At 41.4% G+C, this 15,012-nt stretch overlaps 1 protein-coding gene across 2 annotated transcripts in view; it reads left to right on the top strand.

Moving 5' to 3' along the window:
* Positions 1-14,969, top strand: part of dync1h1 (dynein, cytoplasmic 1, heavy chain 1) — a 28,531-nt gene extending 13,562 nt beyond the window's left edge. The window contains exons 37-78 of one of the 2 annotated variants that reach the window (XM_041971680.1): positions 519-659; positions 769-1,002; positions 1,243-1,449; positions 1,568-1,689; positions 1,840-2,005; positions 2,166-2,329; positions 2,457-2,586; positions 2,674-2,807; positions 2,918-3,032; positions 3,118-3,279; positions 3,614-3,828; positions 3,930-4,134; positions 4,217-4,390; positions 4,491-4,610; positions 4,729-4,849; positions 5,403-5,598; positions 5,951-6,068; positions 6,167-6,382; positions 6,474-6,686; positions 6,909-7,036; positions 7,130-7,283; positions 7,397-7,543; positions 7,640-7,790; positions 7,886-8,139; positions 8,297-8,431; positions 8,528-8,622; positions 8,723-8,897; positions 8,992-9,067; positions 9,164-9,324; positions 9,416-9,527; positions 9,638-9,698; positions 9,783-9,906; positions 10,035-10,148; positions 10,235-10,405; positions 10,602-10,819; positions 10,927-11,030; positions 12,035-12,243; positions 13,294-13,447; positions 13,609-13,751; positions 13,865-14,033; positions 14,142-14,266; positions 14,561-14,969. In XM_041971680.1, the coding sequence (XP_041827614.1) occupies positions 519-659; positions 769-1,002; positions 1,243-1,449; positions 1,568-1,689; positions 1,840-2,005; positions 2,166-2,329; positions 2,457-2,586; positions 2,674-2,807; positions 2,918-3,032; positions 3,118-3,279; positions 3,614-3,828; positions 3,930-4,134; positions 4,217-4,390; positions 4,491-4,610; positions 4,729-4,849; positions 5,403-5,598; positions 5,951-6,068; positions 6,167-6,382; positions 6,474-6,686; positions 6,909-7,036; positions 7,130-7,283; positions 7,397-7,543; positions 7,640-7,790; positions 7,886-8,139; positions 8,297-8,431; positions 8,528-8,622; positions 8,723-8,897; positions 8,992-9,067; positions 9,164-9,324; positions 9,416-9,527; positions 9,638-9,698; positions 9,783-9,906; positions 10,035-10,148; positions 10,235-10,405; positions 10,602-10,819; positions 10,927-11,030; positions 12,035-12,243; positions 13,294-13,447; positions 13,609-13,751; positions 13,865-14,033; positions 14,142-14,266; positions 14,561-14,689 (6,462 nt within the window). In that variant the 3' untranslated portion in view covers positions 14,690-14,969. Of the gene's footprint in view, positions 1-518; positions 660-768; positions 1,003-1,242; positions 1,450-1,567; positions 1,690-1,839; positions 2,006-2,165; positions 2,330-2,456; positions 2,587-2,673; positions 2,808-2,917; positions 3,033-3,117; positions 3,280-3,613; positions 3,829-3,929; positions 4,135-4,216; positions 4,391-4,490; positions 4,611-4,728; positions 4,850-5,066; positions 5,263-5,402; positions 5,599-5,950; positions 6,069-6,166; positions 6,383-6,473; positions 6,687-6,908; positions 7,037-7,129; positions 7,284-7,396; positions 7,544-7,639; positions 7,791-7,885; positions 8,140-8,296; positions 8,432-8,527; positions 8,623-8,722; positions 8,898-8,991; positions 9,068-9,163; positions 9,325-9,415; positions 9,528-9,637; positions 9,699-9,782; positions 9,907-10,034; positions 10,149-10,234; positions 10,406-10,601; positions 10,820-10,926; positions 11,031-12,034; positions 12,244-13,293; positions 13,448-13,608; positions 13,752-13,864; positions 14,034-14,141; positions 14,267-14,560 lie in introns of both variants that reach the window. The other variant, XM_041971679.1, reaches the window with a different exon arrangement.
* The last annotated feature ends 43 nt before the right edge of the window (positions 14,970-15,012 follow it).

The following is a 15,012-nucleotide window of genomic DNA, read 5'->3' as shown; positions in this document are numbered from 1 at the left end:
TAGTGGACAACTGAATCAAATAATAGACACTGACATGAAAACTGAAAACTCAAGCTCTAGTAATCTCTGGAAAAATGCATTTAATTGCATTTCAATTGAAAAAAAATATAGTAGAAGTGTCATTTTGAGCACTTTAACTGGCAGCTCCGGCTGTTCTCTGATTATAAGTCTACAACATTCTACAGTACTTTAACTTTCAAAATGTTTTCATCCAGACTCTTCATTAACAGGCATTACATGTTAGGGCCTGCGGGAACATCCGCAACTCATTGAGAAGAAATAAAGGTTATATGCTTTCACTTTACTCTCCAAAAACACCAGAAAAAGGCGCTAGAGTTGTCACAATATTTATTTTATTGTATTTATTTTTTTTATGGTCGCTAGACGGGTCTGAAAACTCCTTAAATGTATTGTCAAAGTCACTCATTTTATTAATGCGTTAAAGCCCCACCCCTATCATAAACATATTAATATATTCCGTAATATGCTACATTTAATTATTTCATTATTTCTTGCAGAGGTATTTGATCTACGCTGTCCTCTGGTCCTTCTCTGGTGATGGCCGTTTGAAGATGAGGGCAGAGCTTGGGGAATACATCCGTCGCATCACCACTGTACCCCTCCCCACAGCTCCCAATGTCCCCATCATTGACTATGAGGTATGGCTTATTTATTAAGGAATAATGGGTGATATGTACCTGCAGTAAGTTTAAAAAAAAAAGACATCTGGTATGAAAAGAACAATTGTTTTGCTTTATTTGTATCAAGGTGTGCATCTCAGGTGAGTGGCAGTCCTGGCAGGGCAAGGTCCCCCAGATTGAAGTAGAGACCCACAAGGTGGCATCCCCAGATGTCGTCGTTCCTACCCTGGACACTGTTCGCCATGAAGCTTTGCTTTACACATGGCTGGCTGAGCACAAACCACTGGTGCTGTGTGGACCTCCTGGTTCTGGAAAGACTATGACCCTGTTCAGTGCCCTCAGGGCTTTGCCTGATATGGAGGTGAGAGACTGGAAGAAAGTTTTTTAACAGTGAAACCATTTGGGTGCTGAATGTTGAACCTGAACTGGAAACTACTCCTATAATTGAGCCAAACCCTTTTTATAATTAAAATTTAAAGTTTGATACATCAATTATCTTAGACTTCAAATGTATTGTTTTTTTTTTTTTGGATAACACTGGTTAAAAGGTTTAATTGTTGATATTAGTCATTTTTAAATTTTAAATTACATTCTCCACCAGGTTGTTGGTCTGAACTTCTCCAGTGCCACTACTCCAGAGCTGCTGCTGAAAACCTTTGACCACTATTGCGAGTACCGCCGCACCCCCAATGGTGTGGTCCTCGCCCCAGTGCAGTTGGGCAAGTGGCTCGTGTTGTTCTGTGATGAGATCAATCTGCCAGACATGGACAAGTACGGCACCCAGAGAGTCATCTCTTTCCTCCGACAGGTGTGATGCACTGTTCAACACATGCAGCCACAACTGTATTTGCCTGCTGCATTCTGTAGATATTTGACTAGTAATGTGAAGTAGATTCACAGGAGTATCGTGTTTTATCTTTTTGTAGATGGTTGAACATGGAGGTTTCTATCGCACCTCAGACCAGACTTGGGTGAAATTGGAAAGGATTCAGTTTGTTGGAGCTTGTAATCCTCCTACTGACCCTGGCAGGAAGCCTCTCACACACAGGTACAGTACTCAGAATTTACTCTTGGTATGAGTAACATTTTCAAAATTGATGAAGTGTAAAATCCCATATTCCAATGGGGGAAAAAAAAACAAAATACATTGCTCTTGACAAGTCCTAACAGTGACCATGTTGTGATGTGCTCTCATTAGGTTCCTACGTCATGTTCCTGTGGTGTATGTGGACTATCCAGGCCCTGCTTCTCTTACTCAGATTTATGGAACTTTTAACCGCGCTATGCTGCGCCTCATTCCCTCACTGCGAACCTATGCTGAACCTCTTACTGCTGCAATGGTTGAGTTCTACACCATGTCTCAGGTAGAGAAGACTTGATGTCTCTATAATGTGTAAAGGTTTTGTTATTGTTGGCTTTTTTTTTTTTTTTTTTTTTTTTTTTTTTGTCGTCTGATCACTTTGATATTCCAGATTATTACAGATTTGTGTTCACCTCTAATTTGGATCAATTTTTCCACCTCAGGAGCGGTTTACCCAGGACACTCAGCCTCACTACATCTACTCTCCGAGAGAGATGACACGTTGGGTCCGAGGCATCTTTGAGGCTCTGCGACCACTTGAAACTCTGCCAGTAGAGGGCCTCATCCGTATCTGGGCCCATGAGGCTCTCCGTCTTTTCCAGGACAGGTGGGTGAACATTTCCTTAACAACAAGTTTATTGTGTCAGGCTGTAGTGACTTTCTGTTTTTTTTGTTTTTGTGTTTTTTTTTTTAATAACAGTGATCAAGTGTGATGACTCTGTTTGGTTTCTCAGGCTTGTAGGTGATGAAGAGAGAAGGTGGACCGATGAAAACATTGACGTGGTTGCTCTCAAGCACTTTCCTAATATTGATAAAGAAAAGGCTCTCAACAGGCCGATCCTCTACAGCAACTGGCTTTCCAAGGTGATTTTTATTTTTATTTTTTTCCCCTTACCTATATTAATAGCAGCTTAAATTCCATTTTTGAGTGCATTGGTTTTGTGTATGCAGGACTACATCCCAGTGGAACAGGAGGAACTGAGGGACTATGTGAAGGCCCGTCTGAAGGTCTTCTATGAGGAGGAGCTTGATGTCCCTCTGGTGCTCTTTAACGAAGTGCTTGATCATGTCCTCAGAATTGACCGGTAAGTAATGCTTTCTGAGCTGTTTTTTCAGTGCTCAAAAATTGGTAAAATGTCAGATCTGTAGCCTTTTTTCAACAAGAAAATTAGAAGCGTCAATATTATTCTTTCAGAATCTTCCGTCAGCCTCAGGGCCATCTTCTGTTGATCGGTGTAAGTGGAGCAGGAAAGACCACACTTTCTCGTTTTGTAGCTTGGATGAATGGACTAAGTGTCTACCAGATCAAGGTTGGTACAATAAATGTCAGGAAGATTTGGAGTCACACAAATTCCCCAGCATTTTTGTGCATTAATGTGTGTGTCTGTGTTTCAGGTGCACAGGAAATACACTGGAGAGGACTTTGATGAAGATCTGCGTACAGTGCTGCGTCGTTCAGGTTGCAAGAATGAGAAGATTGCCTTCATCATGGATGAATCCAACGTGCTTGATTCTGGATTCCTTGAGAGAATGAACACACTGCTGGCCAACGGAGAGGTAACTTGAAGCCATCAGTCTTTTTTAAACCAGCTATAACCACTGAAGCACTGTGGGCCCCTTGAGCAAGGCACTTAACCTCCCAACTGCTCCCTGAACACCGTAATATTGCAGCCCACTGCTCTCTAATCATTTAGGATATTGGTAAAATGGAGAGACTAATTTCCCAAATCGGTTGAATAAAGTATATATTTTTAAAATTTTACTATATCTTTAAAGTACTGAGAGAAAATAACCACATGGTTTTTAACTTCATGAAGAAATTAAATTGTTTACATTTTGCATCTACAGTTTTTTTCTTGGTCTTATTCTGATGTTGCTGTACTTTTTGTAGGTTCCTGGCTTGTTTGAGGGAGATGAGTATGCCACTCTGATGACTCAGTGCAAGGAAGGAGCCCAGAAAGAGGGCTTGATGCTTGATACTCATGAGGAGCTGTATAAGTGGTTCACCAGCCAGGTTATCAGAAACCTTCATGTGGTTTTCACTATGAACCCTTCATCAGAGGGCTTGAAGGACAGGGCTGCCACATCTCCTGCCCTTTTCAACAGGTACACAGATTCACTGTGCTTTTTTTTATTGTAGAAATGGGAAACTGGATTTTAAAGAGTTGGTGTTTACCAAAAAAAAAAATCCTTCCTCCTTTTGTTAGGTGTGTGTTGAACTGGTTTGGAGACTGGTCCACCGAGGCTCTTTACCAGGTGGGCAAAGAATTTACAAGCAAGATGGATCTGGAGAAGCCCAACTACAAGGTGCCAGACTACATGCCAGTCGTCTACGACAAACTTCCCCAGCCACCATCTCACCGTGAGGCTATTGTCAATGGATGTGTGTTCGTACATCAGACTCTTCACCAGGTAGGGAAGAAGTTTTGCAGTGGTGTATTGATGTTATTGAATAGTTTGACTTTAAGTAATACTTGCAATCACATTTTTTTAGGCTAACAACCGTCTGGCCAAGCGTGGTGGTCACACCATGGCCATCACTCCTCGCCATTACCTTGACTTTATCAACCAGTATGCCAACCTGTTCAATGAGAAACGTAGTGAGTTAGAGGAGCAGCAGATGCACCTCAATGTTGGTCTTCGCAAAATCAAGGAGACTGTTGATCAGGTAAGTTGATGATTAAAATGCAAGTGGGTTGGATCTCCAAAACAGTCATTTTGTCAGTTGTTGCCCTTGACCAGTTCCATGATTGTACCTCCTCATTAAGGTGGAGGAACTTCGTCGTGATCTGAGGATAAAGAGTCAGGAGTTGGAGGCAAAGAATGCTGCTGCCAACGACAAGCTGAAGAAGATGGTCAAAGACCAGCAGGAAGCTGAGAAGAAAAAGGTGCACAAAGTTCACAGAATTAAAGAACAAAATTACTTTTGAGACCTTTTTTTTTTATAACACATTTAGGTGTTTTGCAATAAATTGTATTAATGTGTTATTTCCACTTTGATTACAGGTGATGAGCCAGGAGATCCAGGAAGCAGTGTACAAGCAGCAGGAGGTGATCAAAGATAAACAGCTGAGAGTCAAACAGGATCTGGACCAGGTGGAGCCAGCTGTTATTGAGGCTCAGAATGGTACAGTGATTCTCATTTATTTAGTTGCAGTTGTCTTGACAGTGGGTGGAATTTGTTTGTCGTAGAAGAAACACAGAAGTCTTAGCATACATTGTCACAGCTTTAATTTGTATGAACAGTGCTCCCAGCTAATAACTTGATTTCTGCTTACATCCACCTATCATCATTGCCCCTTTCCTTGTCATAATCCTCATCCTTGTTCACCTGATGTTGATAGCTGTTAAGTCTATTAAGAAGCAGCACCTGGTGGAGGTGCGTTCCATGGCCAATCCACCTGCAGCTGTGAAGCTGGCTCTGGAGTCCATTTGTTTGCTCCTGGGCGAGAGCACAACTGACTGGAAGCAGATCCGTTCCATCATCATGAGAGAGAACTTCATCCCCACCATTGTTAACTTCTCTGCTGAAGAGATCAGGTGAAATAGCAGAGAACCTGTATTGTAGTTGTTCACTAAAGCTCTCTTTCTCTCTGTTCTTTCTCTCTATTACCCTCCATGTCTCACTCTGAACACTCCTCCTCTTATTTCTTTCAAACACATTCCTCCTCTTTAACTAGCTGTGAGTTCTATTAAGCGGCAGCACCTAGTAGAAGTTCGGGCTATGACCAATCCCCCAGCTGCAGTCAAACTGGCCTTGGAGTCTATCTGCCTTTTGCTGGGCGAGGAGACCAATGACTGGAAAAAAATCAGACAAGTTATTATCAGAGATAATTTCATCAGCAGCATAGTCAACTTTTCCTCTGACGAAATGAGGTACTAGTGTCAGAATGGCAGTTTTGTCTTTACCTAATGGAAACACAAATCATGATATCAAATCAGCACGTGATCAGAAGTTGATTTATATTCTCTGGAATTAAGTCCAATCAGTATATATTTAATCCAATACTAGCTGATGACAACAAGCCATTATGTTTGTTTGCTGTTTTAAAAGAATGTGATTAAGTGAAACCCCCCTCAACCTAGAATAAATTTAAAGTGAAGCCGTGCAATATCGCACTAAATTTCCTGTTTTAATTTTCTATGATTTATTACCTTTTAAAAGTACTATTTGGCCATATAAAGTTCTACTATATTGTAACATTTTGGACTAATTGCTTTTATCTAGTGACTCTATCCGTGAGAAGATGAAGAAGAACTATCTTTCCAATCCCGGATACAACTATGACCAAGTCAACAGGGCATCCTTGGCTTGTGGGCCTATGGTGAAATGGGCGATTGCTCAGGTATGGAAGCTTAAATAATCTTGACAAAACAAAATGATTAAAATTGCGTAAAAGGAGAATGGCCCTCTAATATATATCCACTGGCTTATCACTCCTAGCTTAATTATGCTGACATGCTGAAGCGTGTGGAGCCTCTGCGTAATGAGCTGCAGAAGCTCGAAGATGATGCCAAGGACAATAAGACGAAGGCAGAAGAGGTGGAGCAGATGATTCGGGACCTGGAAGCTAGTATTGCTCGCTACAAGGAGGAGTACGCTGTCCTCATCTCAGAGGCCCAGGCCATCAAGGCTGATCTGGCTGCAGTGGAGGCAAAGGTAACTGGTTGTCAATCCTTGATCTGATTACCTTAACTTCTGGAGTAGTTTTAGAATCATTGTTTTCATTCACCTTTCTCTCTGCTTGCAGGTAAAGCGCAGTACAGCACTGCTGAAGAGTCTGTCAGCTGAAAGGGAGCGCTGGGAGAAGACCAGTGAGACATTCAAGAACCAGATGTCTACCATCGCAGGAGACTGTCTGCTCTCTGCAGCATTCATTACTTATGCTGGCTACTTTGAACAACAGATGAGACAAAACTTGTTCACTACTTGGTCTCATCACCTACAGCAAGCAAACATTCAGGTATTTTAAGCTCTAGTTCATGTTGTTTTTTATTGGCACACAAATCTGATCCTCAGTCATAGTACTTCATTAAAGCAGTATATGATCATAACTTTTTAACAAATGAAAAGATTCTTTACAATAATCTTAACTTTTTTTTTTTTGTACAAAATTTAGACATTTTTAAGTTTTGATTCCAGATGATAAAATGATAAACTCTTGCTCATCTAATTTGTCCTCCAGTTCCGTACGGATATTGCAAGAACTGAGTACCTATCCAATGCAGATGAGAGGCTCCGCTGGCAAGCCAGCTCTCTCCCAGCTGATGACCTCTGTACTGAAAACGCCATCATGCTCAAACGTTTCAACAGGTCAGTGTCTCAACAGGTCAGCAAAATTCGAGATGTAATTCAAATGTTATTCAACGCCTGATTTAAAATTTTGTTCTATTGTTGCTGTTTTAGGTACCCACTGATAATTGATCCATCAGGCCAAGCCACAGAGTTCATAATGAATGAATACAAAGATCGCAAGATCACCAGAACCAGCTTCTTGGATGACGCCTTCAGAAAGAACCTGGAGAGTGCTTTGCGTTTTGGAAACCCTCTGCTGGTCCAGGTTAGAGCAGTTTCATCATACTTCCAACATTTCTTTATATGCACAAAAGCACAGTGTCCTATTATCCATTGGGTTATTGTTTGTTGAGAATTTTTTGTTTTTTTCTTCTTAAGGATGTGGAAAGCTACGACCCCATCCTAAACCCAGTGCTAAACAGAGAAGTCCGCAGGACTGGAGGACGTGTCCTCATCACCCTCGGAGATCAGGACATTGATCTGTCACCTTCATTTGTAATCTTCCTTTCTACACGAGATCCAACGGTGAGAAGAATTTTTATTTATATCTACCTGAGATTAAATATTGAATCGGCTGGATTAAAAGGTTGACCTTTTGTTTGTGGTGTCTGCTCTGCGCAGGTTGAGTTCCCACCAGACTTGTGCTCTCGTGTTACATTCGTCAACTTCACTGTGACACGTAGCAGCCTTCAGAGCCAGTGTCTCAACGAGGTCCTAAAAGCTGAGAGACCTGATGTGGATGAGAAACGCTCAGACCTCCTTAAGCTGCAGGGTAAGCCAGAGAGAGACCGTGCTAATGGTGAAGCATAGATTAGCCAAAAAGGCGAAATGGGAATCATTCAATAACGCCCCTCTCTTCCCTTCCAGGTGAATTCCAGCTGCGTCTTCGTCAGCTGGAAAAATCCCTGTTACAGGCCCTCAATGAGGTCAAGGGTCGCATCCTCGATGACGACACCATCATCACCACATTGGAAAACTTGAAGAAGGAGGCAGCTGAAGTTACCAGGAAGGTGGAGGAGACTGATATTGTCATGGCTGAGGTGGAGGCTGTGTCACAGCAATACCTGTCACTGTCCTCTGCCTGCAGCAGCATCTACTTCACCATGGAGGCTCTTAACCAGGTCTGGACATATTTCACTCCTTCAGTTGGTTGGCTGTTATTCCTATAACTTTTTTTTCTGTCAACATTTAACTGGACATACAAATCCACACTGATAATAGTTACACCTTTGAAAATCATGCAAAAAGAGAGAAAAATAACTGTTTGGCTCCTTTCAGATGCACTTCCTCTACCAGTACTCTCTTCACTTCTTCCTGGACACATACCACACAGTGCTGTATGAGAACCCCAACCTCAAGAACATTAGCGATCATTCACAGAGACTCGCTTGCATCACGAAGGACCTTTTCCAGGTTTGAATGACTGCTTTTGAAAATACAGCAAAAGTTTTCCTTTCACATAAAGCATGTGATGATAATTAAGTATGGTGTGTATGTGTGTGGAATCAGGTGGCATTCAACAGAGTGGCCAGAGGTATGCTGCACCAGGACCACATTACCTTTGCCATGCTGCTGGCTAAGATCAGCCTGAAGGGCTTGACCAGGTAAAATGTCACTAGTACACCAATGAGTGTTAGCAAGAGTATTGCATAAAAACAGTTGGCGTGTATTCTTAATAACCATTAATCTATTGTGGTTCTCCAGCGAGCCGTCATATGACACCGAATTCCAGCACTTCCTGCGTGGTAAGGAGATAGTACTGACAGGAACTCCACTGCCCAAAGTCAAGGGTTTAACCACAGATCAATGTGAGGCCATGGTCCGACTCGGCCACCTGCCAGCCTTCAAAGATGTGGTGGCTAAAGTTGAGGCTGATGAGGTGGGTGAGGACAGATGTAGTCCATCTGGAAGGTCTTTCATCTTGCACATAAACTGTATTAGTAATTAAACATTGCCTTGTTTTGTTACATCAGCAATTCTTCATGTGGATTGAAAGCAACACTCCAGAGCTAGCTGTTCCTTATTTGTGGTCGGAGGAGAAACAGTCAAGTAAGTGCATGATCTCTTTATGTTGGAAAATAATGCCTAAATGCTAAGGACAGACTAAATGGGCAGTAGCATTTATATGTACCATTTTGTGTTCAGCTACCATTGGCCAGGCAGTGCACCAGCTGTTGCTGATCCAGGCTTTCCGTCCCGACCGCCTTCTGGCCATGTCCCACATTTTTGTCTCGAAAGTGCTTGGAGAGACCTTCATGAACATCATTGAGCAGCCTCTTGACCTGGCTAATATTGTGGACAGTGAGGTATTTAAAATTTCTTCACCAGTTTTCTCTCCAGAGACTTTAGTCACTGTAGTTTTATATGTGGCTGAAATCCCTGTCTGTGTGTCTGTAGGTGAAGCCCAGCACTCCAGTGTTGATGTGCTCTGTACCAGGTTATGATGCCAGCGGGCTTGTCAGAGATCTGGCTGCTGAGCAGAACAAACAAATCACTTCCATTTCTATTGGTAAGAAAGAAATAAACCTTTTATCTGTCAGTTGTCTAAACAAGATGTTTTTTTTATGTTCTTGTAATCTAAGGATATTTTAAATGTTTGGATTCTTCCACTGTCCACAGGTTCAGCCGAAGGATTTAATAAGGCTGACAGAGACATCAACACTGCTGTCAAGTCTGGCAGGTGACAAATGCTGTTTTTGTTTATTTCTGATGAAGTGCATTTTGTTTTTGAGCACTGTTATCTAAAGTGTTCTTTACTCTGTAGGTGGGTGATGCTGGAGAACGTCCACTTGGCCCCTGGTTGGCTGATGCAACTGGAGAAAAAGCTTCACTCTATGCAGCCTCATGCAAGCTTCAGGCTTTTCCTCACAATGGAAATCAACCCCAAGGTACATTTCATTGCTCATGATGCTACTTCCATCCAAAAAATAACCTAAAAAAACTTGGATTAAATAGAAAGTGGATCAATCCTAGTCCAGAAGTTCCTGTTCTTCTTAGCACTATGTTTTCCCGGTAGGTGCCAGTGAACCTGCTTCGTGCTGGTCGCATCTTTGTGTTTGAGCCTCCTCCTGGTGTCAAGGCCAACATGCTCAGGACCTTCAGCAGCATCCCTGTGGCTCGCATGTGCAAGGTGACAAATATACTTTAGTAATTAACCATCAGTGCTGTCTCCACTGTTGCTATCTAATTTTTTTTTTCCCCCTCATGTGTCTGCAGGCTCCAAATGAACGTGCGCGCCTCTACTTCTTGCTAGCCTGGTTCCATGCAGTCATCCAGGAGCGCCTTCGTTATGCACCACTTGGCTGGTCCAAGAAATATGAGTTTGGAGAGTCTGACCTCCGCTCTGCTTGTGACACCATTGACACCTGGTTGGATGACACTGCTAAGGTTGGAGATTATTGCAAAAATCTTATAAATGACTTAAAATGTGTCCTGTCACAACAAATGAGTAACTAATTGCCAGCAGAAAAATGTATTTGCAGCCCATTACTATATCCAGCTGTTAGTTTGTTTTATTTTAAATCTAATACAGCAGGGAATTAGTTTTTTTTTTTGTGTTTAACTTTTCATTGCAAATACACAGGGCCGCCAGAACATTGCACCTGACAAGATTCCCTGGGCAGCTCTGAAGACCCTGATGGCCCAATCCATCTATGGTGGCCGCGTTGACAATGAGTTTGATCAGCGGCTGCTCATCACCTTCCTGGAGCGCATCTTCACTAAGGGAAGCTTTGACAGTGAATTCAAACTTGCTGTCAAGGTTGATGGACACAAGGACATCAAGATGCCTGATGGCATTAGGTCGGTACTGGCTTGTAATTCCAACTTTAATAAATTCCTAAATATTAAAAGAAACTTTTTGTAATAACTGAAACCACAAAAACATCAAGATTTTTTATTTGTTACAGACGTGAGGAGTTCATGCACTGGGTAGAGATGCTTCCTGACACCCAGACTCCATCTTGGCTGGGGTTGCCTAGCAATGCAGAGAAGGTCTTGCTCACAACTCAGGGTATGCTTTTGCTGGTCCTCTTCATTATTTTACTGCTGTTACTGGACTGCAACTTTTGAGTCTTGGTAACTGCAGTCCTTTTAATTGATCCAAATATTTTACATGAATCATTAACCAACTTTCTCTTTCTGTTCTAGTGTCCTAACTAAATTTGACAGGTTGTCTCCATCTCATGAGAAATTACATTATTTTATCTTCTTTGAGCAGAATTATATGTATATCATATGTGATGGGTGCTTCCTCTGCTAATTTTCATCCTCCCATTATTTCTCCTCATCTCACCACCAGTTGGATTCCTGTGGTTTACCTAGTTGCTGTGGTGTATGACATAAGAATACATTGTAGCCATGCTGTGGTATTAGCCATTGTAGTTTTAAAGGTGTTCTTCCCAAAGGATGGGTGTGTCTCCTCACCCTCCAGCAGCTGTATTTCACAGCCATCATGTTGCTTTTTTGAGACAAAATTTTCCTCCCAGCTTCAGATTAGGTGTTGAAATGGCACCCACCTCCATGTCCCTCAGATCCCCCTTCGTTTCCCTTTAAGTTTCGTTAGAATGATCACAAACTCCCCCAGTCCCAGCCACTGAAGCACCCACACTTGGTCCTCCCTTTTTCCAAAATCCTCCCTTTTTCCTATTAGTTTCTCCCTCAAAACCTCCCTCCTTAAGTTGCTTGCAGTATTTATTTTCTTCAGATCTAGCCAGCTGAAAAATTGGTTCATTCATCCACTTGGCAATTATATTGAATGTTACATTTGATTGAAATATTGCCTGAAGCTTTAAGTGTATTGTCTTATCCTTTGTCTTCCTGGTTTCTATATGGCATGATTCCTATTTTTGTTTATTTTTTAACCAATTCTTTTTAACACACCCTTGAGGTAAGCTGTTAAATTCCACAATTAATTTCTTCTTCCTCCCACTTCCCACCATGGCTTTGTCTTCCATCCCTTCCTCCACCTCCCTCCCCTCTCACTTGCTTCCTCGCTTCTTCTGCCGGGCTGCGCAGGCACTGACATGATGGGTAAGATGCTGAAAATGCAGATGTTGGAGGATGAGGATGACCTTGCCTATGAGACAGAGAAGAAGGAGCGCACTTCGTCCACATCGGATGCCCAGCCAGCATGGATGAGGACCCTTCACACTACCGCCTGCAACTGGCTGCAGCTCATGCCACAAACAGTCAATCCACTCAAACGCACAGTGGAGAACATCAAGGTAATGGGAAAAACAAAAAGTATAACAGGAAAGGATGGCTGGTAAGCAAAGTATATGATGCAAATTTAAAATATGCTTACTTTGACTCTCTGGAATTGCTGTACAGACACCTGATCAGTTGTTCTTTAACCTTTTTTCCAACTGACTTTGGAGATAACCAGGTCAAGAGGAAAAAATAATTTGAACATGTTTTGGTTAATACACATCTTCTTTTTTGCATGATCAATGTTTTTATCCATTTGCATTAATGTTAAACGGAGCTTGAAGTAATCTGGCATTATGCCGAATCTCAGGCTTTCATAATTTTTGTGGGGAAAAAAAAGAGACAGTTTATTTACTTGATATGTGAGGTAATGTGGGCAGTTGTCACTTATTTAATCTACCAATGTTATGAGAGGAACGCAGCTTTGCTCACAATCAGACATTGTCAATAACCAATCAGAAGTTTAGCGGGCCTTTGAAAATGACTGAGATCCTGCTGCACCTTTGATCTATGCTAAACCAAAAGGACAGAGCAGAGATGTTGATGAATAGCTCATAAACGTAGGCTGCAGCAAGTCAGTTTGTTGTCAGGACGGAGAAGCTGTCCTGATTAATAAAGGACCAGTTGATAACTTTATATCCATGCACTTTTTTTTTCAACTCCCATCAGGCTCTTTAGTTTTTAACAGGCACTGAGTGTGGATAAAGAAATAGCCAGAGATGGAAGCCTGACATTGTGGAAGTTAGCTTCTGATTTATCATTTTTTCTTGCCATTTAGCAGTTAAGATGTACAAAAACGATTCCGCTGTTTTTTCCGGGGACTATGACCACATTAGACCAAGTCCTGCTGAAAAACTACGAGACTTTGAATTTTCAAATCTGGGCTGAAGAGGTCTACACAGTTTTTAGATTAACACATAAGTTCTGATTTGTGAAACATATATTCTGTTTATGAAAATGCCAATAAGGCTTATTTTATGTGGTTTTGTTTTCATTTGGCATCAGAATTGGTTCTGTGGAAAATGTTTTGCTTTAACCCGTTAAATTTGTTTAAACACAAACACCAGGACCCACTGTTCCGCTTTTTTGAGCGTGAGGTGAAGATGGGTGGGAAGATGCTTCAAGAGGTCCGTCAGGATTTGTCCGACGTGGTACAAGTGTGTGAGGGCAAGAAGAAGCAAACCAACTACCTGCGCACGCTCATCAGTGACCTTGTTAAAGGTTTTTTAATCTTTCATTGGGCAGTTTATATGTATATGTGTGTGTGTGTGTATATATATATATATATATATATATATATATATATATATATATATATACACACACACACACACACACACACTTTAAATGTTTATGGAGTACACTTATCTCTTTCTCTGCAGGAATCCTCCCTCGCAGCTGGTGCCGATACACAGTTCCAACTGCCATGACTGTGATCCAGTGGGTGGCAGACTTCAGTGAGCGAATCAAACAGCTGCAGCAGATCTCCCAGGCAGCTGCCAGTGGGGGAGCAAAGGAACTGAAGGTACTCTTTGTATACAAAATCACACAAGCTTTGACTGTTAAACAGTATGATAAAACTGGAATGCAGTGCTGGTATTTTTCCTCTTATTTCTTGTATCCTTCACTGTCTCACAGAACATCCATGTGTGCTTGGGAAGCCTGTTTGTGCCAGAGGCTTATATCACTGCCACTCGCCAGTATGTGGCACAAGCCAATAGCTGGTCACTGGAAGAGCTGTGCCTGGAGGTCAATGTCACCACCGCCCAGGGTGCTGCACTGGATGCTTGCAGCTTTGGCATCAAAGGTCTGCCAGAACACATCCCATCTTTTTTTTTTTTTTTTTTTTAAATCTCAGGGTGGAATTGCTTTTAAGGTTTTTTTAATTCCAACCATGTTGATGTCTTTTATCCAGGTCTCAAACTACAGGGAGCAACTTGTGCCAACAACAAGCTGTCTCTGTCCACCTCCATCTCCACTGAGCTGCCTCTCACTCAGCTCCGCTGGATCAAGCAAAGCAATGCTGAGAAGAGACACATGGTACAGTCAACATACGGACATACTACATTAATACAAATTTTGTTTTTTAAATCCGCTCAATACTTTCTGAAGTACTCAGACAAAATACACACACACACACACACGTGTGTGTGTGTGTGTGTATATGTATAAAGAGAGTATATATATATATATATATATATATATATATATATATATATATATATATATATATATATATATATATATATATATATATATATATATATATATATATATAATGTGTGTATAAAATGAGGGCATAGAATCCAACTTTTGTTTTCCCTTCCATTGCAGGTGACTCTGCCCGTGTACCTGAACTTCACCAGATCTGACCTCATCTTCACCGTTGATTTTGACATTGCCACCAAGGAAGATCCTCATAGCTTCTATGAGCGTGGAGTTGCAGTTCTGTGCACAGAATAAATGAGTCATAACTGTAGACTAAAAAGGCTTGTGATGATCAAACCTTGCTTAATCACTTACATTTATTACCCATTTGTAGTAGCTGTAGTCAGTTGCATTCTAATATTTACCTTAGGAAGATTTGTGGAGCAGTAGTATTTTGCGGAAGTATGTGAGAAGGTTACGAGAATGTTGTTAGATGGTGATTTGAAGAGGAGTACTTTGTGAAAGTTTAAGTTGAAAAAGGAACTTTTAATGGAAGGTTGTTTTAGATTGAATAAAATCCACTGAAAAAAACAAACAGCATTCTCATCTTTTGTTGTAGTAAATGTGTAAGCTCAGTC

Source organism: Melanotaenia boesemani, chromosome 20, assembly GCF_017639745.1.
Source record: "Melanotaenia boesemani isolate fMelBoe1 chromosome 20, fMelBoe1.pri, whole genome shotgun sequence".
In the NCBI taxonomy this organism is placed as follows: Eukaryota; Metazoa; Chordata; class Actinopteri; order Atheriniformes; family Melanotaeniidae; genus Melanotaenia; species Melanotaenia boesemani.
The sequence above is the reverse complement of the archived record's forward strand: the minus strand, read 5'-3'. Positions and strand labels throughout refer to the sequence as shown.